General features: G+C 50.9%; 2 protein-coding genes across 3 annotated transcripts; one reads left to right on the top strand and one right to left on the bottom strand.

Moving 5' to 3' along the window:
* Nucleotides 1-1,612: 1,612 nt before the first annotated feature.
* CHCHD5 (coiled-coil-helix-coiled-coil-helix domain containing 5) lies at nucleotides 1,613-7,235 on the bottom strand. Its single transcript, XM_074930122.1, has 4 exons — nucleotides 7,189-7,235; nucleotides 6,955-7,095; nucleotides 6,678-6,829; nucleotides 1,613-6,032 (listed from the first exon to the last, which is right to left on the bottom strand). Coding segments are annotated over exons 1-3 (294 nt in total). The 5' UTR covers nucleotides 7,191-7,235; the 3' UTR covers nucleotides 1,613-6,032; nucleotide 6,678.
* A 142-nt stretch (nucleotides 7,236-7,377) lies between these two features.
* On the top strand, nucleotides 7,378-23,911 carry ATP13A1 (ATPase 13A1). 2 transcript variants are annotated; one of them, XM_074929871.1, is made up of 26 exons: nucleotides 7,378-7,740; nucleotides 8,469-8,558; nucleotides 8,861-9,051; nucleotides 9,399-9,471; nucleotides 9,795-9,950; nucleotides 10,088-10,157; nucleotides 10,807-10,913; nucleotides 11,542-11,671; nucleotides 11,951-12,006; nucleotides 13,305-13,431; nucleotides 13,706-13,843; nucleotides 14,326-14,446; nucleotides 15,067-15,224; nucleotides 16,009-16,184; nucleotides 16,567-16,677; nucleotides 17,186-17,311; nucleotides 17,621-17,729; nucleotides 18,259-18,458; nucleotides 19,010-19,106; nucleotides 20,074-20,255; nucleotides 20,534-20,648; nucleotides 20,935-21,131; nucleotides 21,546-21,688; nucleotides 22,230-22,341; nucleotides 22,565-22,708; nucleotides 23,527-23,911. In XM_074929871.1, the coding sequence occupies exons 1-26, from the start codon at nucleotides 7,378-7,380 to the stop codon at nucleotides 23,635-23,637; spliced, it is 3,603 nt and encodes a 1,200-aa protein (XP_074785972.1). In that variant the 3' UTR covers nucleotides 23,638-23,911. The 2 variants fall into 2 exon arrangements, with proteins under 2 accessions (XP_074785972.1, XP_074785973.1); XM_074929872.1 differs by having other exon boundaries at nucleotides 17,621-17,736; nucleotides 18,266-18,458.
* The last annotated feature ends 72 nt before the right edge of the window (nucleotides 23,912-23,983 follow it).

The following is a 23,983-nucleotide window of genomic DNA, read 5'->3' as shown; positions in this document are numbered from 1 at the left end:
AAAAATGCAGGATTTGGGAATGAAAGGAGATGCAGTCCTGATGCATTTTGGTTTTTATCTGGACTTTTTCACCTTCTCGACTACCTACAGAGAACTGACATAAAGAACGACATGTAACAGAACCACAGCCCTCAGATGGCTCCGCCGTTGCTTCACCTTCAATAAAGCTGTGTGAACGTGACACGTGCTGATGTGCAGTCCCTTCCCGTTGCGTTTCCAGTGCCAGGTTTGGTCGCTGGACTTGTCTTTGCTCTCAGTATGGGTGTCCCTCCCCAGAAGGCAGCCGTGTACATAGTTTACAGACACTTTGACATTTTTTTACGAGGGAAGGGGGAGCCTTTCGCAGAAACAGCTATTTATGACACATCTTTGCCAGGATAGACAAGTTCTAGACCAAGCTGCTGCAGTTGGGTGACTTCCACCTTTGTTGTGTGGTCATCCACCCCTAAGAAACAAACCAGAAAAGCTCCTAAAGCTGTATGTTACTTTTAGAGGCTCTTGCACTAGAAACAGTCTCAGTTTAGATTAAGTTTTAAGAGAATGTTACAGTGAACTATGTGCAAATCGATGTTTCTCCCAAATACCAGAGCCAGCTTCACCCACTGCAACCCCACCCTCTCTTCCTTGTGATCTAGTGCTGTGATGTGCCGATGTTTTTTTTGCATGTACGTTTGAAAATAAAAAAAAAAAAAAAAAAAGCAAACTGTAAGTGGAAATCTGAAGCTTGCCTCAGCACGGTCAGACAAACTGCCCACACCAGCAGGCTGCTGGCTCCCTGCAGACCCATAAAGGTTGGCCTGGGCTTCTCAGGAGGATGGCCCATCCGTTACCTTTCCCAGGAACCGGGTATCCTGGAGCAAAGGAGCAGCAGTGCTGGCAGCTGTTCGTCCCTAATGGAGTCAGCACACTCCATAGTCACGGTTAGTCGCAAGCAGAACTACAATCCCAGCATGAATAAATAAATATGGTGAAAGAGCTATGCTAGACCGGGAGCTACTGATGCAAAGGAGCCTGATGGTGACAAGAAATTTCCAGTACAAGAGCCAGGGATGAGATCCACACCCTATAGCTAAGGAGAGAAACGCCTGCTAGGTTCTAAGTGCTCTCCAATTTTGAGTCCAGATTCTGCAGGTGGACACCAGCACCACAGCTGAGAGAGCCCTGAAGCTCTCAGGCTGGTCCAGCAAGTCCTGCTGCTTCTCTTACCAAAGCTGCTTTTAGCACCAAGAGCTTAGCAGATACCTGTTCTTTATCAGAGCTCGGCGACTGCAGGTGAATTTACTCCCAACTGTATCTCGCAGCTGGAAGTTGTCTTGGAGTGACAAGAGGCTTGAGGAGACAGTGGCAGCAACTGGGAAGAGGCAAAAGTAGCTTTGTGTACGTATGCGGAAGGGATCTGACCCTCTGGCAACCGAGGGGTATCAACGTGCACCCCAAAGCACCTATGGACACCCCTGAATTCAGTCTCACGGCTCTCGTAGCACTTGGGAAACGTGTACTTGAGAGGAAACAGCAGAAAGAGGCGAAGCTCGCTCCGCGGCAGAGTGAAGAATAGAATCACACACACCTGGGGTAACACCCACAGTTTTGGCTTTGCCTTTCTGCTCTGCATGGCCAAGAGAGAGAACAATTGCTCTCATCAAGCAGGGGGGTGCAAGTCCTCGGCTGAGACACGCCAACGTGTTTGCTGAGGAGGGTTTGGGAATGCCCACTGCTCTCCGAAACGCCCCGATGTGTTTCTCCCCTGTCTTTGCAGACAGGAGAATAAAGGTGAATAAAAGCCAGTCAAGGTGACAAGACTGACCATGAGATGAAAAATGCTCCCCTCTGCCCACACAATTTCCCTCGTGCTCCTGAGTGACTCAAAAAATCATCTGGACAACAGCCAAGTAAAGCAAACGTGTGTGTGAATGGAATGTAGCTCCGCAGAGCTCTCTGCCCTCGACAGTTGCCCATTTCAGACCTGGGCCTGCCAGCAGCACTAAATCTCTCCCTGTGACTGCAAACACCAAAGGAACACGCTGATTTATGGTTCCTTTAAGTAAGAGAAGCAGAGTGTAAAACGAGAATATTTTCTGGATGAAAAATTAAAGAGATGTTTTTGTTAGTTCCTCATTCTAGGATCATGTGTAATTTACCTTATTGGTTTTAAAGTTCCACTTGAAAGGAAAAGTGACATCAACAGGAGTTAAAGCAACAGGCTGAAAAAAGTCCCGACACACTTTACTTCACATTCTGAGAGATCTAAACCAAAAAGAAATGGAGGAAAAACAAAGCAGAGGATTAACCAACCTAATGATCCTTGGCTTTCTCTTACTTAAGGACCTCAGAACTCCTTGCATGCATTAATTAATTATTCCTCATTATTCCCCAGCCCAGTAGGTGTTATTTATTTCAGAGGTGAGTAAACAGACATAGAACATGTCACAAGTAGCTTCCAAGGCCACACAGAAACAGAGGGTAGGTTAAAACAGAAAAAAACTGACATCCAGTTTGCTTGACTACCAGCCAACATGCACATTTGCCTTAAAACAAGGGCCAAGAATAATTAAAAGTGGATAAAACACACAACCAGGAGATGGAAACCAAGCAGAGAATGGCAGAGCCCATGCCAGAAGATAAGAAACAGAAGGACTACAGTGACACAGAGGGACAACCAGCTCTCACCCATCTTAGAACACTAATTTGGGTTCTTCTCCTTGGTACTGCAGGGCTTTAGTGTTTATTTCTGGTCTGGTTTGTGTTTGGATGTGAGAGGAACAACCTATCCAAATCCTGCTCTAAATTTTTTTTTTTTTCCCCCTGAGTCTCCCACTCCGGGAAATACAGGCTTATTCACTTATTGATTGCAGCCACTTGGCATTAATTTAGCTGAATCTCTTCGCAGCTTTCGGAGATGAAGCTGAACCTACCAGTTTGATTGACTGCCCGAGGACTTTTTCCCCTTGTTCAGCTTTATGCTGGTAACTGTCCTAACGGCTTCCTGCGCTTGCTTCCATGAGCCTGTCCTCATCAAACCAGGAGGTGCAAGGCAGAATCACAATCCCGTGGTACAAGAAATGAGGAGAACGCTTGCTGGGTTCCTAAATCTTGTTTAATTCGCAAGTTTTCGCAGGTCTCCCTTGCCAGTTTACACCTTGTGAAAGATACTGGAAGAAGCCATGCTTCTTTTACCTTTATTGCTAAATGTTTCCAGTGACAGGACCAAAAACCCAACAGCTGGATTTGGAAAGAACAGCTTTTCATGACACTTGCAGGGACACGTGCTGGCCCCGTGTACTACAGTGATACAGAAATAACCACCACCCCGACCTGATTCCAGCAAGAGCAGGTAGCCCACGCAGTTCAAAAGAAGAAGTGAAAGAGCTGCAAAACTGCTCCGGGTTTCTCACTTAAAGAGGTGTTAGGCCCCTCTGCCTAAGTGAGAATTAAACTAATTAATCATGCACATTTAGCTACAGATTCCTTCAAGGCTGAGAGGAAAGCTAGAGAATACTCCCTGGCTTCTTCTAGCATCCAGTTGAAGAAAAGAGAATTGCTGGTATTCCTTTCACTTTTCACAAAGCAATTTGCCAGATCTGCCAGGGCTACAAGTTGATTTAACATAGAAACTTTCCCAAGGGAGCTGGTAAACTGAGGAAGGCAACAATTTCAGGTAGTGACCATCACCATTACACTTCCCTCCATGAGCCCTTCTCAGCTACATGAAGATATTTTCCATTTACATTACACATGCAGTGAAAGATGTGCATTCTTTATTCAGGATAAAACTTGCAGCTGCCTAGTATTTTCTCAGAAAGCATTTCTCTCCTCAACTGCACACAGAAACAGGATGGGGCAGCACCTTCCTCTTCCCCCTCTCCACAGTAACCAGCCAACTGACCGCCATGGGAGTTTGGCTCATTGGTGACAGCACCAAGTGCCCGGCAGCTCAGTGGTTAAAGCAAGTAATAATAGAGTGGCTCTGGCTCCTGAGAAGGAGGAGGCATAACTGGGCTTAAGAGGGGGCCCAGCGCACCTTAAACGTAATGAAAAATGGCTTTTCTGCTGACAGGCTGACATTTCAATACAATGTCAACAACATGTAAAGCACCTTTGCTCCCGTGTAACGGCATCCTTAATAAAGCTATTCACACCACAGACACTTCTGACTAATGGGGTGCTGCCTGGGATAAATAAAACTCCAAAGACTCACCAAAAATAGATTTCTCCTCCTTTTCTAGTAGCACTTGCCCCCTCTCTAAATCCATTTTGAAGTGAAGCTACCGTCACCTTTTTCTCCCAACTTTTCTGCCAGAAGATAAAACGGCTCTTTGCATTTGATACAAGGAAACGAGAAATTTTCTGCAAGAGTGTGTGTGTGTGTGTGTTTTCAGACACAAGCCCAGCATCGTCCCACCTCCCCATCACTGCTGAAAGGCAGCCACCTCTGTGAGACACACAGCAACGCCGCCAGCCAGCTTTCTGATCTGGGCTCTGCTAGAAGCTGGAACAGCTCAACTTAAATCTGCTGTTCCTCTCCCCAAAGGAGTTAAACTCTGCCCAACTGGAAAATGCCAAGCGACGTCTGCCAACCACCACGGGCTCAAAGGCGAATGCTTGGACTTACGCCTGGCTGAAACATGGATTAATGTGTCCCAGGAAGGGGGTATGAACCCCTGGGAACCAGGGCAAAGCCAAGTTTCCCAGTCCATGCCTCACCCTCTCTTAGAGGTACAAAAAATCCCTCACAGACCTAGCAAAGCTGGGCTGTACTTTCAGACAAAGACTCTGCTGGCGCCATACACAATAGTTTCTTCATGTCACCTGCTCCCTGCACACTTTGGGAAAATTTTAGTTTATGGTTCTCTGTAACTCTTCTGGAAGACCAAGTTCCTGCTCTGGACAGCAGCAAAGCTGCTGCTCTGAAGCTGAGTTTGTCTAATTAGGTCATAACAGCTCATTTCTCTTTCCTCAAACCTGCTCTCGAGTACCCCAAAGGACTTTCCAAGGTTTAAACTTTTGCTGGGAGAGATTCTCAGGGCCAATTAAACAGATCTACAGCGATTTTCAGACATGGTACACCGGAGTAGACCCAAGAGCCCCGGCTCACAGCACCCCGAGGCTCTTCCCCTGCAGATGTGCTCTCATGACCCTGGGTCTCAATCCCACTCCCACTCCTCATAAGCCCATCTACTGTTCCCTGTATTCATTTTTTCCCCACTAGTTACAGCCCAGAAACATCTACTTAGAGCTGGGCTCTTTGTTCCCCTGTGTAATAACAAGAGGTGCCCCCCCTTCCCCTTGCACTGGCAGATCCCTGTTGCACTGTCGATAGAGCAGTCAGTGCTCTGAAATCCGCAGTTTTTCTGCCGTCTCTGCTGGTGGGAAGACTCCCTCTGCTGTTCTAAACCAGTAGAAGGTCCGGGGTGACAACCCCTCACAGCACCCCCAAAGTTGGGAGCTGCACAGGATGTTTTCAAGTGGGTCAAGCTGACCGTCACAGTCAAAGAAATGTCCCTGTAGTTAGTCCAGCTCAGAAAGCAGCTTCCATCACCAGTGGGAAAAGCCAGAGCTGGCTTTGGATCTTGAAAAGTGTTGTTTTTTCTTTTATTTTATTGGGATGAAGGAAAATATTGTGCTTAATTATCAAAGACGCCATCAAAGAACACAGACTGCAGAAAAAGAGGTAAGGGCTGATTTTAGCTTTCGGTTCCTATTCAAGCACATCTGCAGGTTGCTGCTGATCCTTTGGTGTCGCTTCAACACAGCTCTGTAGATTATTTATTTTATAAGGTTTTTAGAGGTAACTCAGCAGACAAACCCCAGCGCTATCAGCACATGAGTGCTGATGGATCAGGAATGCTCTGACATCCCGGTCAGAGTCCAGCTGTCTGCTGGAGACAAGCAGGTGACCAGGGCCAAGAAAACCACATCGCAGGGCTGCGCTTCGTTTTTCAGAGGGGAAAAACCAACCCAACCAAACATCGGAATGATACTCCACAGAGACTTTTCATTTGCTCCTCGAGATGAATTTTAATTCCAAGGCTCCCCTATGAAAAAAACAGCACAAATATAAGCATCAGGGAGGCTCTGTGTGTATGCAGCACCCTGGTTATGAGGTACAGCAGATTATTACATCAGTAATGTCACATTCAGATGACTTCTACATGCTTAGTAACATGTTATTTACTTGAACGTTGCTCCACAGATGTTTACAAGGTCTTTAGCAGAGTGCTGCAAGCTGACCTACCCCAATATATCCATTCTGTATGTATTTCTGGGCAAAACTGATGACCAGGTTAATAGATTAGGACAGAAATCACGACTTTACCTCAGCAGGATTGGTTTCCTTCTACTTTTGCCACAGGGTATCAGCTTGATATGATATTTGGAGAAATGTGCTGTTGCGTTCACACCCGTAACAGCCACACACACATCACTTACAGCCCCTGACAATCCACGCCAACAAACCACCACACTTTTAGCTTAAAGAAACTTCCTAGCTGTGCTGTGTAGTTTTCTGAGACAGGAGGGGGAGGTGGGTGGGAGAAAAATATAGGTGTATGTCTATTCTGGGGTGCACTATTCCACTCCAGCTGTTTCACCAAGCAGACGTGGGGAGTGGCTGTGGGTGGGAGGGCTCCAGACTGCAGGTCTAGAGGGAAAGCGACCCCGCTCTGCCCCCTGACACTCACCTCACGTGGAGAGCTTCACCTGGTCAGCGCAGAGCAGGAAGGCGTTGACGTGGTCGCTGCAGTTCACGACGGAGGCCTGGTTCTCCTTCAGGCACTGCTCGAAGGCAGCGAACGGCTCCGCGCAGTCCCGGCGGATCTGCTGCACGATCGGGCTGCGAGACAACACCGGGCCCTCAGCTCCCGGGAGCCGCACGGCCCAGGGCCGCCAGGCCCAACCGGCCTGAGATCCAACCCGGCAGGCCCAGGCCCGGCCCCATCCCGCCCCTCCCGCACTCACTGCGCGGCGGCGCAGCGGGACATGCTGAGGCGGAGGCCGTGACAGTCGCGCTGCCAGGAGGCCGGGCTGGCGGCCACGCACCGCCCATACTGCTCCATCTCGCTGCGGCAGTAACGCGCCGTGATCTCCAGGGCCGCCTGCCTGCGGGGAGACGCCGGAGTTAACACGGGGGGGGGGGGGGGGGGGGGCAGCGCGGCCCGGCCCGGCCCGGTGCCCCCGCCTCCCCCCACTCACATGCCGCCGCCACCGGGGCCGGAGCCGGCCCTGTGCGCATGCGCAGCCGCCGCTGGGCCGCTGTGCGCATGCGTCGAGCCGGATCCTGCGCATGCGCAGCGGTTAAAGGCGGCGCTCAGCGTGGCCACTGCGCAGGCGCCCGGCGCCTCCCGCCGGAAGCGGAAGTGGGTGGTTGCGGTTTCTCGGAAGATGGCGGCGGCCGGTCCGGCTCCGGGTCCGGTTGACGAGCTGGTCTCGTCGGTGACGCTTTACCGCCGGCGGCCGCGGCTCCTCCACGGCACCGTGCTGCCCTTTGTGGCGGGACTCTACCCGGCCTGGTTGTGGCTGTGGGGACCGCGCGTGTGGGCGGCATGGGGGGAGGCGGCGGCGGCGGCGGCAGCGGCGGCAACGACGACGACAACGACGGAGGATGAAGGCCCGAGACCGGGCCCGGGCCCCGCGCCCCCCGAGGCCGCGTTGTTGGCTCTCGCCGCCATCGGTGTCGTCCATCTGCTGACGGCGCTCTCGGGGCTGTGGTCCGTGCACGCTCACTGCGCCCTCACCTGCGTCCGGGTGAGTCCCGGGGCTGCCGGTACCGCAGAGCCGGCCACGCTGGAGAGTCCTCCGGGGCTGCCCCCGAGCAGCGCGGGGAGGCTCCTGCTGCTCCCCGCGGGCTTCTGTCTTGTGAAGGCGCGGGGGCGTTCGGTTTCCTGGGTGTGGGTGTTTCATGCGACGTGGCAGAGCCGCAGCAGCCACGTCAGGAAGCTTTGCGGGCGCGATGAGGGAGAGGGTGAGAGGCGTGAGGAGACGCTTTGCGGGGAAACGCGTCGCCCTTTAGCTGGGCTTGGGCAGTGGCTGTGTGCTGGCAGGGGGGAAGGAAGGTGTGTACGTTCGGTAGGCCCCAGCCCTGAGGGGAAGCCCAGCAATGTGTCTGTGGGGAGGCAGCCTGGGATGAGTTCAGGGTGGGGGCCGACTGCCTTTGTTAGCGTCGATCATTTGTCTTTTGATGATGGACCAGCCAGTTGTCATTTTTGCAGTCGCTGTTGTAACTGTGTCTTACTGGCAGCTATATATGGCTTAACTGCAAGTGAAATACTGAATATTCTTCCTTTGGTGGCAGAGCAGGATTTTGAGGATGGATTGTGATAATTGGAATGTTTTTGATTCTCACAACGGCTCCACAAAAGCACCTGGCCATACTTTCCACGTGTTTTAGAGCGATCCAGCAAGGATTCCTCCCAACTTGTCGAAATTCAGGGTCTGTGATCCACATTACTTAGTGTGTCTTGTTTGTGTTTCAGGAACCTTGTCCTAAGAAAGCCACATTGGCTAAAGTTGTGCCAACCCCAAATAACGGATCAGTAGAATTAGTGCCACTCCACAGAGACCAGGTAAGGATACAGCTGTTGGGAGCAGAACTGGCATTTTGTCCTGTGCCGGGGAGCTGCCACATTGTGCTCTCAGCCTGCAGTTTATTAACTTAAATAATTAAAGAAAAATCAGCTGTGCTTGGTGGAAAACGGCGACGTTAAAGATGGCACAGTGTTTCCTGGAGCGTGTACCACAAGCAGAATCATACAATAACTAGAGACACAAGAGATTGGGGTTTCTTTCCTTCTTCAGGCAGGATTATGTGTGGATTGAAGCCTTTGGCTTGTGTTCAGTTGGTTGTTTTTTATCCCCTTCTCTGCAGGGTGAAGATGGGCAGGAGGCTCTTTCCTTTGAGTTTCAGAAAATCAAATACTCGTATCAGATAGACGGCAAGAAACAGTTTCTTCCTGTAGCTTTTCCTGTGGAACATCCCCTTTGTTACTACCAGAATGCCCGAGGCTATCAGGAGGACAAAGATATCCGAGCAGCTGAGAAGAAATATGGTACAAACAAGTAAGTTTTCCAGGTGCAGATCTCCCTTTGCCAAAGTGTGTCAGGAACAACAGTGTTGAACCACAGTCCTAGTCCTCTTTTTTACGTTTCAGTTACTCCTGGCACTTGCTTCAAATTCCCTTAAAGACAGGGAACAGTATTGGACCAAGGGGTTTTTCTCCAGGGTGGGCTACAGATGGAAATTAATTGCGTATAACAAATTAACTGGGATTGAAAAGAGGGAGAGAGCGTGTGAATGTTCTGGGGTACAGCCTGGTCTGACACCAGAGGCTGCAGGTGCCTTTTGGGTTGGGCTTTTGCAGAGAATCTGGAATGTTGAGGTTCATAAGGACTCATTTCTTTCCCAGGGCTGAGATGGTGGTACCAGAATTCTTGGAACTCTTTAAAGAAAGAGCTACGGCTCCGTTCTTTGTCTTTCAGGTAAAATGAACAAAGGAGAAGAGCTGTAAATACTTCTCCCTGTTAAAACATGACAAATTTCCTTACAGTCCTGGCTTGAGAGCCACAAAACAGTTGGTGGCTTTCTGAAATCAGGAGTAGGTGATGTTCTTACACTGTAATATTGATTTTACTTCTGGGAGTGACCTTGCCTCTCTCTAAAAACTTACTGTGATTTTCTGTTTTTCTGGCTTCTTACAATTAAACATGTACCAAGCTAGCTTAAAAAACCCGTAATTCCTAGAATCAAGCTTTTGTCTTCCAAGGGAGATGAGAGTAATGTTGCTGTCCTGTTCTCCCCACAGGTGTTCTGTGTGGGTTTGTGGTGCCTGGATGAGTACTGGTATTACAGTATTTTCACCCTCTCCATGTTGGTCGCGTTTGAAGCTTCTCTGGTCCAGCAGCAAATGAGGAACATGTCGGAGATTCGAAAAATGGGGAACAAGCCATATATGATCCAGGTAATAACCAGAGAGGATTGCGCATGAAGTTTTTGATGTAGTTGTCTTTTAGCTGACCTGCTGTTCCTTTTTCCCATCCTTTTCCTCTGATCCTTTTCTCAAAGTGTTGTTTTGTTGTTTTTTTGTTTTCCCTACAGGTTTACAGAAACCGCAAGTGGCGCCCCATTTCCAGTGATGAGATTATTCCAGGGGATATCGTTTCCATTGGTAATGACTTTGATGGTTGTAACCAAAAGCTTGTTTAAAATCAGATTCCTTCCGGTGCGTTAAGTTGTGCAGTGAATTGCATTAGACGTAAAAATCTCATGGTGTTGGTTGGGTGCTTTTGAGGACTTTGATTTGCCTTGGTCACAATTCAAGGGTCCAAGAGATTAATCCTTGGGCTGGATCTCTTGAACCTGCTAGCTGTCTGGAGGAAAGCTAAATACTTAGATAAATTGGCCTCAAATTCTTCAGATTATGAAGACAAAGAGTTCTCTTCCTCCTGACAATATCTTCCTAGAATGGAAGGGGAAGGAGCAGATACCTCTTTCGACCCTGCTCTCCTTTTTAAGGTTGTATTACGCCAGGATGTGGTGCCAGTCTTTGAAGCCTGAATGGCAATAAGAACTGAATGACTTGATTTTAAACTTTCCTGTTCTCAGTAGAGACCTAATAACCTTCAAACCCTTTTGGTTCTCAGCAGTGCTGAGTGGGTACATGCTGGGCTGGGCTTGGCACCCCACGGTTGGTTTGAAGCCTTAGGAATCTCCTGTACCTCAGCCAAACTGAAGGATTGCTGGGTGCCAGACAGATAGCCACAGAATAGTCACTCCTGCCTTTGAGGAGCTTCTCAGGTTTAATGTATTAATTACAGGCCGATCTCCTCATGAAAATCTAGTGCCGTGTGATGTGCTGCTGTTACGTGGAAGGTGTATTGTGGATGAAGCCATGCTGACTGGAGAGTCTGTGCCACAGATGAAGGTGTGTGTGAAATGTCCTCTGCTGTCCCTTTGGTGCAACCTGAAAAAGTAAAAAACATTGCAGGCACTGCAGCAAATTAGTTTCTTTGTGTGAACACTGGCCTGGACAACCTGGTCTCTCTGTTACTGGCTCCCTCTCGGTGATTGATGGTCTCTGGTAAATGAGAAACAGAAATGTCTGTTTTGTCTGGCGAGGGCTCCAGGCTTTGGGTCTGAACTCCGCCGTGTGGGCCTGGCATCGCCCTCCTACACATTCCCCAGTCTGGATTCCTCTGGCTAGGTTGAGGTGGGAGGAGGAACAAGTGTAAAGCACTTCAAAAGCCTGACTCTTCCTTTTCTTTTGTGCCAGTGGATGACTTAAAAATGATAAAGTAATGCTTGCAGAGCCTCCCTCGCTGAACTCAGCGTGCCAAGGGTGAACTAGTCCCCCGAAACCAGAATTTCCCCAGATACCAGGCTCTGAACTGAGGCCGATCAGGAGCCAAATGGCATGTTGAGGCCTAGATTCAGTTCAGGCTACCTGTGGGTGAAGTGAAGCTGAGAGCATCTCACGGGCTAAGGACAGAGCAGCACGCTTGGAGGTTACTTGTTGATAGGTGGGAGTCTGAGACCTGGCCATTGTCCCGCAGGAGCCCGTGGAGGATCTCAGTCCCGAGCACGTCTTGGACATGCAGACTGACTCCCGGTTACACATCATCTTTGGGGGAACCAAAGTGGTGCAGCACATCCCGCCCCAGAAAGCCAGCACGGGACTGAAACGTAGGTACCTGCACACATTCCCTCGGCGAGGGCGTCGTGTGCTCATGGGTTTATTTTAAACAGCCTGATGTGACTTTTGGAGGATTTGTTGAGTCAATTTGCCTTGGCCCTGTCGCTAATGATTTACTGCGATTATTAGACTGCTGTGGTATTCTATTAAAGTTGACTGTGTTCCCTTGTAAGTGAGAGGAGAACGTAGCTTCAAGTGTTTTCTGTCTGTGAAAAGCCTGTAAAAGATTTTCAGTAAGCTTATTGTCTTCATTCCTGCTCCTGTTGCAGCTGTGGATAACGGGTGTGTGGCGTATGCTCTGAGAACTGGCTTCAACACCTCCCAGGTAAGGTGTGAACGTGACTTCTCACCTCTGTCTTGGTGTTGGTGTTGGTTGTGTTGCTCAGCACTTCGCTGGAGGGAAATCCTTGGGAAGTGTAGCTGTGGGATAATAGAAATCAGGGCATTAAAATTGCTTGTGTGTTTGGAAGAGGAATAAATAAGGTAGGTCTGTTCTCTGGGTGTGATATAAGCAGTCTGATGTTTGATGCAGGAGCCCTGAGTCAGGATTTGGGGTTCCTGTTGCAGCTGCCTGCACCATGTGCATGCTACAGCTCCTGGTTATCCCCTTTTCTGTAAAGGTAATTGTTGGAAAGGGACATTTGAGGGTGCTTGTAGGGACTGGAGATGTAAACATGAGCTTTTTCAATTGCAAATTGAAGACTGCTTCAAAGAAATCATCAACTTAAGCGACTTAGCAATTAGTTTGGGCCTTTTAACAGATAATTATGGGTGACTGTAAGCTGATGCATATTAAGAAGATCACAGAAGATGGAATAATTTTCAGGCTCTGGCACCAAAACACAAGTGCCATTTTAAAATTGGGTTTCATGCTTATTTTTAACAAACTGCTGCATTTGACAGCTGGCTGAACATGAGCCAGCAGTGTGCCCAGGTGGCCAAGAGGGCCAATGGTATCCTGGCTTGCATCAGAAATAGAGTGGCCAGCAGGGACAGGGAAGGGATCTCACCCCTGGGCTCGGCACTGGTGAAGCCGCCCCTCGCTGAGTGGGTTGTTTTGGGCCCCTCACCCCAAAAAGGCCATTGAATGACTCGAGCGTGGCCAGAGAAGGGCAACGGAGCTGGGGCAGGGTCTGGAGCACAGGTCTGCTGGGGAGCGGCTGGGGGAACTGGGGGGGTTCAGTCTGGAGCAGAGGAGGCTGAGGGGAGACCTCCTGGCCCTCTGCAACTCCCTGCCAGGAGGGGGCAGAGAGGGGGGATGAGTCTCTGGAGCCAAGGCCCCAGCGCCAGGCCCCGAGGGAATGGCCTCAAGCTGCCCAGGGCAGGGTCAGGCTGGCTCTGAGGAAGGATTTCTGTGCAGAAGGGGCTGTTGGGCGTTGGAATGGGCTGCCCAGGGCAGGGGGGAGTCCCCGGGATCCCTGGAGGGGTTGAAGAGTCGGGCTGAGCCAGCGCTGAGGGATCTGGGGGAGTTGGGAAGGGTCAGGGGGAGGGTCACGGTGGCACTGGAGGAGCTTCAAGGGCTTTTCCAACCTAGACAATTCTGTGATTCTGTGATTACATATTTTTAACAAAGTGCTGCATGCTGCAGAGATAGCTTCTTGCACTGAAGGCTGTTCTTCTCAGGGGAAATTGCTACGTACAATCCTCTTTGGGGTGAAGAGAGTGACAGCCAATAACTTAGAGACCTTCATTTTCATCCTGTTCCTGCTGGTCTTTGCCATTGCTGCTGCAGCATACGTCTGGATCGAAGGTGAGATTTCTTCTTGCCTCTTCCAGGTCTCTACAGAGGACTTGTACCAAAGCTTGTGGGAAGCACAGTTGACGTAATTTGTGAGAGTTACAATAGCTGGGTTGGGCTGCGCCGGTGTTTCAGTGTAGGGGCCCACACGGCATTCTGGATGTTTTTCTAACCCTCCCACAGCCCCTCCTAGGTAGGTGAGCTTCTTTGGGGTGCTCATCTTAGTTCTGGGGGGATACACAGTCCGAGGATGAGGGGATACACAGCTCTTCGGTCTCGTTCCTAGGCACGAAGGATCCCAGCAGGAACCGTTACAAGCTCTTCCTGGAATGTACCTTAATACTGACTTCAGTTGTTCCACCTGAACTTCCCATCGAGCTCTCACTGGCTGTCAACACCTCCCTCATCGCCTTGGCCAAGCTCTGTAAGTACTAAGCCTAAACACAAAACCAAAACTAGGACTAGTTTCTTGTGCCTGGAACTGTGAGGAAATGAGTGTGAAAATTCTGTAGTGTTCTCAGTTTCTGCACAGTGACAGTGTGGGGTTTGGAGCTGGTGTGTGAGGGGGGATTTAAACCCCAAAGAACTTGGGGGTTGTGTGCTTTGAAGTGGGTCCTAAATCAAGTGTAGGAGGGAACTGTGTGCTCAACACTCCTGGTGTTCTGTGCTGAGCAGGTTCCTGTAGGAACTGGGGAGGTCGGTGACTTCTCTGTTGCACTACATCACTGCTGCTTGGTGTCTGTTCTGGTATCAAATGCCCCAGAAATTCAGAACAGGGAGTTTCATCTTCATTAACTATCAGAGCACCCTGTCGATAGCTCCTGTCTTCTGGTTAAAGCCCCTGAGCACCGTGTCCTGGCTTCATTGTAGCTGATTACTCACAGAATTTCCTCCTCTCTCTTCCAGATGTGTACTGTACAGAGCCCTTCCGCATCCCCTTTGCAGGCAAAGTTCAAGTTTGCTGTTTTGACAAAACCGGCACGTTAACCAGCGACCACCTTGTTGTGAGAGGAGTAGCTGGGCTCAGGTGGGTCCCGGGTGATTTTCGTGATGTGATTTGCTGTGGTCTGGGCTTCGGGCACTGTGGGAACCCCTCAGGCACTACTGCGATCCCGTTCCAGTGGGGAAGAGAAGATGATCAGGGATTCAGAGAGTGAGAAAAGTGGGAGGAGAGAAGGTCGTTGGTCTTTAGCAGTGCCTGTGGGCTGAGGACTTGGGGAATTCCATTGTCCCGGGGGGTTCTTGGGTAGGGTTTTTGTGTAACTGAGATCTTTGCTGCTGCTCCTCGCAGTAGCGTCCTGCCTTCTCATTCTGCTGCCATAACAAACTGCTCATGGAGGCTTGATGCTGCAACAGAGACACATCCCAGTCCTTCAGTTCTACAGTTAGTTAGATTTGTCAGTTCAGTCCTCTACCTCGAGTGTTCTGCTTGAACTGAGTTTGCTTTGGAGGACTGGCAGAAGCAACGGGCCTTGGCACCGCTTGCAGTTGAGACAGCGCCAGATTTCCTGTGTCTTTGATCTCACCATGAGAAGCTCTTCTGTTTACTGTATTAGAGTAGGAATTTTTGGCTGGGAGAAATTCCAGAATTTGTCTGAGATAATGCGAATGGGTCTGTTAACATGGGTAGTCTTTTTTATGCTGCAGGGATGGGAAGGAAGTGACACCCGTGTCTGACATTCCTGTAGAGACACACCGAGCGATCGCCACGTGCCACTCGCTTGTGCAGGTGGATGACGGGACGCTGGTGGGAGACCCCCTGGAGAAGGCAATGCTGACGGCTGTAGACTGGACCCTGACCAAAGGTAAAACTTGTTTCCAGCTCCTCCCTGGTTGATACCTAAGCTGGGGAGTGTTTGTTTTTTGGTTTTTTTTTGTGGGGGTGACGGTGATAACACCATTTTTGTCAGTTCTGAGTGTGACATTCTCTAGTCTGTGGAGATTTCCTGTGCCTCGTGCCAGCTTTCTGCAAGGAGTGAATTCCATCTGGTGTCATCCCAGGAACTGATTTGGGGCAGTGGAAAACTTTGTCCTGCACGTTTGAGGGATGACAGATAGGAGCTGGGTCTGTTCTCAGGGTGGCGGGTGCTGCGTTCTGCAGCTGCCGTGCTCCGGTTGGCACCTTCTGGTTCTGATTGCACAGTAAAATCAGGGGGTGACTCGTGCAGGTTGTGGTAGTGGAAACATCACAGTCTGGGTTTTAAACAGCCTCTCCAGAGGCTTTCTGCTCTGCTTTCTTGTCTTTCACACACACAGGTAACTACAGTAGAAATCGTCCAGAAATACTGCATACATATCCCACTGAAACCCACGCTGTTGTGTGGTTTGTTTCTGGATTTTTACCTGTGATGATAATATATCCTATAAATGTGCCTTCAACCTGCTGCGTAGCTGTTCACACTAACACACAGAACTGTTTTGATCGGTTGTGTCCCTTCATTCATGAGAATATCCAGCTTGTGTGCTTGTATCTAGAGAGGAAATTCATATGATCTCGGTGACCTGTGGGTTCCTCTGGGACCTGAAGGGCGGGATGTTGCTTTTGATACCGAGAAACCTTTCAGGATTTCCTGATCTGTTTGTTTCCAGATGAGAAAGTTTTCCCCAGAAGTATTAAAACTCAGGGACTGAAAATTCACCAGCGCTTTCATTTTGCCAGTGCCCTGAAAAGAATGTCTGTCTTGGCGTCGTACGAGAAGATCGGCTCGACTGATCTCTGTTACATTGCAGCTGTGAAAGGGGCCCCAGAGACGCTGCACAAAATGGTGAGCGCATCTCTCAAGGGGAGGAAGGGCCTTCTCTAGCCCCTCTGCTCGTCCCTGTGCTCCTCTGCTTGTCCCTGCCTGCTCTGGAACCTGAACGATGTAGGGATTTCATCCTGCAACACGGGACAGTGAGCCCAGGCCTGGAAACAAACTCCACTAGGGAGTTTCAGTCTAATCCCAGTGAGATCTTAAGATCTCAGCATGCGCTGGCCATGTTGCTAAATCCAAGGACTAAATCTGGGGGATCTCCTTTTGCTCGTGATGGTGAGGGACCCTCCCAAAGGTGCCTCTTTTCCCTTGTCTGCATAATTCATGTGAAATATGCTACTGAATTGTGTTGGAAACTGTGTTAATATGATGCTTTTCCCTGCACCTCCTCTAGTTGTCTCAGTGCCCAAGCAACTATCATGCTGTCCACACGGAAATTTCACATGAGGGGGCAAGAGTGCTGGCCCTGGGCTACAAAGAACTGGGGCACCTCACTCACCAGCAGGTACATCTGTCAGCGTAAGCCTTGAAATCGAGCTCCTGGTAAAGGAAACAGAGCAGTGCTGGGGAAGTGGGGGGTCTCTTTTGGGATGTGGTCGCCCAAAGCTGCTGTAGTCGTGTTGTTTTTATGATCTGGGTCTTCTGGGAAGATCACAGCCGCTGCATTGTGCTCCCAGCTTTGAATTTCTATGCGTTATTCCTCAATACTGTCGTAAAGCAGGGTCAATTCTTTCCTTATAACAACTGAAGAGGCTTAGCACTGAACTTTGTAGCTGTGAACCTGGTTTTACACGGGAATGGGCACGTTTAAGTCTTCAGGGCTGGTTTTGTGGAGCTTTGTGCCAAAGAAGCTTCTCTGGAGCAGCTGGGGACAGTCCAGGGTTGCTCTGTGCATCTCAGAGCACCGGTTGTGTTTCTGGTGATGCTTTGATTGTGAGGAAGCACCTGCTGGAAAACAGAATTGCAGCTACAGAGCAGCAGGTAACACTCCATGTGCTGATTTGCTTTGGCAGGTGCGAGAGATGAAGCGTGAAGCTTTGGAGTGTGATCTTAAATTTGTTGGATTCATTGTGGTTTCCTGTCCTCTCAAAGCTGACTCCAAATCTGTCATCAGGGAGATCCAGAACGCTTCACACCACGTAAGAGTCAGCAGCAGCCTCGCTGTGGTGCTTGGGGTGGGGAGTTTTTGCACTGAGAGCTTTTGTGGAGCGAGGGCAAAGGCTTCCCTGTGGTGGGAGCAGGAAGACCTTGGGGATATGGTGTTATTTTTGTGGTGGGATTTGCCCTGACACAAAGAGAAAAGCCTTTCTGCAGGGTGCTGCATCTCCCAGGGAATGTCACTGGCATCCAGGCCAGGCAGGAGCATTCTCAAGTGTAAAAGAGATGTGCTGTGAAGTGCCTCTTGCCTCCCCACAACTGATTTTTGATCCCTCTCGCTTTCTCCTTAGGTAGTGATGATAACAGGAGACAATCCTCTCACTGCCTGCCACGTGGCCCGGGAGCTGCACTTCCTCCAGAGAGAGCACACCCTCATTCTGCAGCCTCCTGCGAGCAAAGGTGAGCAGTCCCTTGCAGGAAACTCTCCTGGGTTGTGGAGGTTGACAGCCGAAGCCCTGCCGGGGCGTTGTACCAGAGTTAGCCACGTGCTCTGAGCACTGCTGCTTGGTGCTGATAGTGGGGATGGCTCACTTCCTAGATAACTCACTGTTCAGTGTCCCTCTCTTCTCGGGCTTGGAGCACCTCGCAAGCTTTGTGCATTCCTCTGCTCCGAAATCAAGCTGTCTGAGCACTAAAATTAAAAAAAAAACCAAACAGCAGCAGCTTGAAGGCCTCCTGGCTGTGCAGGTTCAGAGGCCATCCAGGGAATGGGAGCCGTGTCACTGGCTGCGGGGAAGGAGGGAGGATCCACATAAAGACTGTCCCTAGACAGGAGGTGGGCATGCCGCTGTGAGAAGCCGAGGGCCTCGTGCCCGTAGCGCTGAGGGGTTGCAGACACGGGGAACAGGGTCTGTTGGGTGTTTGGGAGCATGGCAGAGAGCCAGGCGCCTCGGCCGTGCTCGTGTTGAGCTCGTGCTTCTCTTTGCAGGCTGCAGCTGGCAGTGGCAGTCGATCACTGGCGCTGTGGTGCTGCCAGACTCGCCAGCCTCCTTGCGAGAGCTGACGCAGCGCTACGACCTGTGCGTGACTGGGGAAGGGCTCTCTCACCTACAGGCTGCCAACAGGCAGCAGCTGCTGAAGCTCATTCCCCACATCCAGGTGTTTGCCAGAGTGGTGCCGAAGCAGAAGGTGAGAGATTTCAGCTGCTGATAAACCCTGTCTTTACCAGGGCTCACATGGTGCCATGTAGAAATTATAGAATCACAGAATCATTCAGATTGGAAAAGCCCATCCAGATCATCGAGTCCAACCCTCAGCCCGACTCTGCAAAGTTCTCCCCTACCCCACATCCCCCCCACAGCTCATCTCAATGACCCTTAAACCCCTCCAGGGATGGGGATTTTTTCCCCCCTCCCTGGGCAGCCTATTTCACTGTCTGACCGCTCTTTCTGGGAAAAAAAATTAGCACATAATTAATGCTAAAGCTGTTTTTCAACAAAGTGGTGTAGCCACTTCTAATACCCTCGCCAGCAGCCAGCAAGAACTAGAGCTCAGGACGTGCCACATTGTTACTGTAAAGTGTCCTGAGCCCATTGGCCTCTTCTGGCTCCAAAACAGATCCCGCAGGTGAAGCTTTTGGAGTCTGGGGGTGATGCCAGTGAGCTCCTGCAGAAGAGAAACGCTTGGCCGAGCCGCGGTGCAGACGGCTGCCAGTTCTCACGGTGCCTTCCTTTGTGCAGGAGTTTGTCATCACCACGTTGAAGAGCCTGGGCTACGTCACGCTGATGTGTGGGGATGGGACCAACGACGTAGGGGCTCTGAAACACGCAGATGTGGGTGAGTCCGCACGCAGGGCTCTCGCCTGTGCCCTTGTCTTGAGTTTGGCTGGTGTTCTGAAACACAAACCCAGAATTATCTCAGTTGGAAAAGCCCTTGAAGCTCCTCCAGTGCCACCATGACCCTCCCCCTGACCCTTCCCAACTCCCCCAGATCCCTCAGCGCTGGCTCAGCCCGACTCTTCAACCCCTCTAGGGATCCCGGGGACTCCCCCCTGCCCTGGGCAGCCCATTCCAACGCCCAACAGCCCCTTCTGCACAGAAATCCTTCCTCAGAGCCAGCCTGACCCTGCCCTGGGCAGCTTGAGGCCATTCCCTCGGGGCCTGGCGCTGGGGCCTTGGCTCCAGAGACTCATCCCCCCTCTCTGCCCCCTCCTGGCAGGGAGTTGCAGAGGGCCAGGAGGTCTCCCCTCAGCCTCCTCTGCTCCAGACTGAACCCCCCCAGTTCCCCCAGCCGCTCCCCAGCAGACCTGTGCTCCAGACCCTGCCCCAGCTCTGTTGCCCTTCTCTGGCCACGCTCAAGTCATTCAATGGCCTTTTTGGGGTGAGGGGCCCAAAACTGAACCCAGGAATCGAGGGGCGGCCTCACCAGTGCCGAGCCCAGGGGTGAGATCCCTTCCCTGTCCCTGCTGGCCACACTATATGATTGATCAGACGATGACCAGCATCGTTCAGTGGCATAAACCAACATAAAGAAGAGGAATCTCTGTGCTCATGGGCTACACGCTGTGCACGCCCCAGCAAGCAGCAGGAATTGACTACAAACACATTTCCTGGAAGAAAGATCCTTCCTAATTATTTTTTTTCTAGGCTTTACTTCAGCAAGTGTAACATCTCTGAAGTCCCAGCATAACTAGCCTGCCCACCTGACTCCAGGTGTAAATACCATTGGGGTTCCTACTTTGGGGGAAACGCTTTGCCGACAAAGGGACTTACAGCCCGTTTTCCCTGTTTTTATGCTCTTCCAGGAGTGGCACTGCTGGCAAACGCCCCCGAGAGGCTGCCCGAACGGAAGAAGAGAACTCGCGATGGGCCCAGCGATGGGCGCCCAGTGCTGCCGGCGGGGGGGAGCGGGAGCGTGAAGCCCACCTCTCGTGGTGCCAGGCACAGGGTCATGTCCCAGAGAGAGGAACAGCTGGCCATCCAGAGGGTTGGTAACTAGATTTAAAAGCCTGTTAACTTATTCCTGCTCTTTGTTCCTCCTCTGGTTTACTGCTAATTCATGAGGACTGGAAATGGCAGGATGCACTGGGAAATAACCAGCTTTTTTGCTGCTTATCCTCTGCCCAAATCCATTCTGTTTCAGAAGGTGCTGCTTTTCCAGCCTGCGAGCACAAAGGCTTCTCAGCCTCACCTTGGAGCAGGGCTGTGGGAGATCGTCCTTCATCTGGGTTGTGCTAATGAGTCTCTTCCTCTTCCTGCCCACAGGAGCGGATCAGTCAGGTCCTGAAGGATTTGGAAGAGGAGCGGGTACAGGTTGTGAAGTTGGGGGATGCCAGCATCGCGGCCCCCTTCACCTCCAAGCTCTCCTCCATTCAGTGCAGTAAGTGCCTGGCAGGAGCTGAGCAGCTGCTCTGCATCTCCCTGTGCTGTAATAATCTCGATTTGAAAGGAGCCCAGACCGAGGGGTGGGCTGGGGAGAAATGCCCCCACACTCCTGGCTTTGCCAGCTCTTCTGGGGGAGCAGCCTCACGGGGGTTCCTTGCGTGGGGACACAAGCAGTGCAGGGTTCCCTTCCCTCTGTTCTGCCTCAGAAAAGGAGAGGACTGAGGGACAAAGCCCCAGAACCTTTGTTTTGTTTCCAAACGCTGCTTCCTCTTGCTCCTCAGTCTGCCACGTGATCAAGCAAGGTCGTTGCACGCTAGTGACAACGCTCCAAATGTTCAAGATCCTTGCCCTGAACGCCCTGATCCTTGCTTACAGCCAGAGCGTCCTCTACTTGGAAGGGGTGAAGTTCAGTGATTTTCAGGCAACTCTGCAGGGTCTGCTGTTGGCTGGCTGCTTCCTTTTCATCTCCAGGTCGAAGGTGAGGGCAGGAAGGCGCATCGGGACGGCGGCTGGTTGAGAGTCAGTCATATCAGGGTTACTGGAGTGCCTCTCCCCCTCCCCAAAAAATGCTGTTTATTTTGAGAAGTTAACAGTCCACAGTGCTGGAGGGGGTGGGGTGTGTGTTCCCTGGGGTTTGGGAGGCTCCTGGGGCCAGCACGTGCTTACGGGAACATCTTGTGATGGCAGGGTGGCAGCTTGTTGCTGTTACAGGAGCTGGTGGGAAGGATAATGCAGATAAATAGTTCAGTTGAGGCCATTACAGCAGCTGAGCTGCGAGTCTCCTGTACGGGCAAAGTGAAATTCTTGTGGCTATTTCCTGAGAAAAACAAATAGTGGTTGGATACTGCTGGAAAACGGGTTAAAACTCAAGTCTATGATTTTTCTCCCTCAGCCTCTGAAGACGCTTTCCAAGGAGCGCCCACTGCCCAACATCTTTAACCTCTACACGGTGCTGACGGTGCTGCTGCAGTTCCTGGTGCATTTCCTCAGCCTCGTGTACCTGTACCGTGGGGCCCAGGCACGCAGCGACTCCAAGTGAGTGTCTCTTCCTCCAATACTGGAATGTTTTCTCCCAGTTACTGCCGAGCAGGAGGGTAGAGAGAGGCCTCCCTCACCACAGCACTCTGTGAGTGCTTTATTGAGCACGCCAAGCACGAGGAGTTAAATGTGTTAGATGTGTCAAAAAAACCAGGTTTGAGCTGTACCTGGAGCGTGTCAGGGATGTGATGGGACCAGTGGGAATACGGTCTGTGAAACATTGTGCTTCCCGTGTCTGTTCTCTCCATGCTGGGAGGGAAAAGGGAGATAGAAATAACACTAATGAAGTGGATTAGTGGAAAATTAAAAAGAAAAAACGCACCAGAACTAATTTTTTTCCACTTTTGTGAAAAAGAACCCAACGATTACCTGCACTTGCAGCGTCTGCAGCTGCTCTGCAAGGTCTCTTGTTTGAGAACAAGCTTATTGCCCAACGAACCTTAAATAAAGTGGGGGCAGCAGGGCTGCGTGAGGGCAGCTGAACCTTCCTGGTGGTTTTGGGTCGGCCCCGCTAATCTCTGGCTTTGTTTTCCTTTAGGCAGGAGGAGTTTGTGGATCTGTACAAGGAGTTTGAGCCCAGCCTTGTGAACAGCACCGTCTACATCATGTCGATGGCAATGCAGATGGCCACCTTTGTCATCAACTACAAGGCAAGCTGTGTTTTAAGTCGCATCTCCCACGGCAGTTTTGTAATTAAGATGCAGTAATACCAACCACTATGTTCTCTAATCACAAACTGCATTTTGTCAGTGCTCTGCTGGGAAAAACTCCCTCTCTCTGCACCAAGTTGGATGGAGCCGAGTGTCCCAAAGCATGTCAGGAATTGTCCCCTAGTCGGGACCTCTGCTTACAGTTTCTCCTGCCGTGTTTCAGGGCCATCCTTTTATGGAGAGTCTACGGGAGAACAAGCCCTTGCTGTGGAGCATCATCCTCTCAGGCCTGGCCATCGGGGGCCTTCTCACGAGTTCTTCACCGGAATTCAACGAACAGTTTGGCTTGGTCGAAATCCCCACTGAGGTGAGCAGGCAGTGCTTCCCATGCCTGCTGGATTCTGCACGCAGGGAGAAGAGTCTGAGGAATTCTGGAGGCATCTTACGGTTTTTAGCAGAACGTTAGGCAGGATGGGCTGCTCTGGCCCTGGGAGAGTTCAAGGCCAGGTTGGACAGGGCTTTGGGCAACCTGGGTTGGTGGAAGGTGGCTGTGCCTGAGACAAAGGGGTGGCACTGGATGGGCTTTAAGGTCCTTCCAACCCAAACTGTTCTGTGATTCTGTGACGTGGACCTGCTTGAGCAGGCCCCAGAAATGGTCAGAGGATGGACACCTCTGCTGTGAGGATGAGCTGGGGGAGTTGGGGGTGTTCAGCCTGGAGAAGAGCAGCCTACCAGGACTTAAGGGGACTTATAATGAAGACAGGGACAGACTTTTTCACCAGGCCTGGAGCTGTGGGACAAGAGGGACAGGTTTAAGCTAAAAAATGGGAGATTTAGACTAGATCTGAGGAAGGAATTCTCCGTGCTGAGGGCAGGAGCCCCTGGCACAGGCTGCCCAGAGCAGCGGGTGATGCCCTGGCCCTGTGAGCACCCTGAGCGGGGGGAAGGGGTCCCTGCGTTGGGGCAGGATTGAGCTAGATGAGCTTTAAAGGTCCCTCCAACCCAACCCAGCCTCTGCTTCCGTGATTTTCTTACATTTAGCAATTGTTACAGCACGCTGTGAAAGGAACTTTGAGGTCCAGTTCAGGAGTTGCTGCAGAGGCCAGCGAGAGGCTCTTTGGTGTGGACAGAGTGACTGAAGAGGGGAAGGAGAGGGACTAACGGGTTGCGTGTGTTTTTTCCTAGTTCAAGATGGTGATCACGGAAGTGTTGCTGGCTGACTTCTTCCTCGCCTTGTTAGTGGACCGAGTTCTTCAGTTTCTGCTGGGCAGTGCAAAACTTAAAGTGCCTTCCTGAAACGGAGCGCGAGGTCCTGGCCCCCGGCAGCGCTACATGAAGGACAGGCCCTGGCGCCATGTTCCACCATCACAAGAACCATCCTTAATTCTTCTGACAGTAACTCTGATCCCGTTCCAAAACGGGCATGGGGAAGCTTTCTTCCAAACATGTGGAAATCACCTCTGTGAAACAAGACCTGACTTTTTAATGTTTCCAGGACGTACCACCAACCGGCAGGAGTTTTGTACTGCCCTCACGTTTCAGGAAACGTTTACAGAATTTGGTAACTAAAATCAGAATCGATGTATTTTGAAAGGTGTTTGGAACTTCCTTTGTGGGGCTGAAAGTATTGTTGGTTGGTTGG

The sequence above is a fragment of the Athene noctua genome, chromosome 31 (assembly GCF_965140245.1).
Source record: "Athene noctua chromosome 31, bAthNoc1.hap1.1, whole genome shotgun sequence".
Classification (NCBI taxonomy): Eukaryota; Metazoa; Chordata; class Aves; order Strigiformes; family Strigidae; genus Athene; species Athene noctua.
This window is presented reverse-complemented; position numbering and strand designations above follow the sequence as displayed.

Bases quoted from the DNA above. Each gene is read 5' to 3' on its own strand.
- CHCHD5 (XM_074930122.1), bottom strand. The intron at 6,830-6,954 runs GTGAGTGCGGGA...GTTGTCTCGCAG, and splicing joins TCCCGCTGCGCCGCCGCGCA to CCCGATCGTGCAGCAGATCC.
- ATP13A1 (XM_074929871.1), top strand. From the start codon at position 7,378: ATGGCGGCGGCCGGTCCGGCTCCGGGTCCGGTTGACGAGCTGGTCTCG. The intron at 10,158-10,806 runs GTAATGACTTTG...TATTAATTACAG, and splicing joins AGGGGATATCGTTTCCATTG to GCCGATCTCCTCATGAAAAT. The intron at 17,730-18,258 runs GTGAGCAGTCCC...TTCTCTTTGCAG, and splicing joins GCAGCCTCCTGCGAGCAAAG to GCTGCAGCTGGCAGTGGCAG.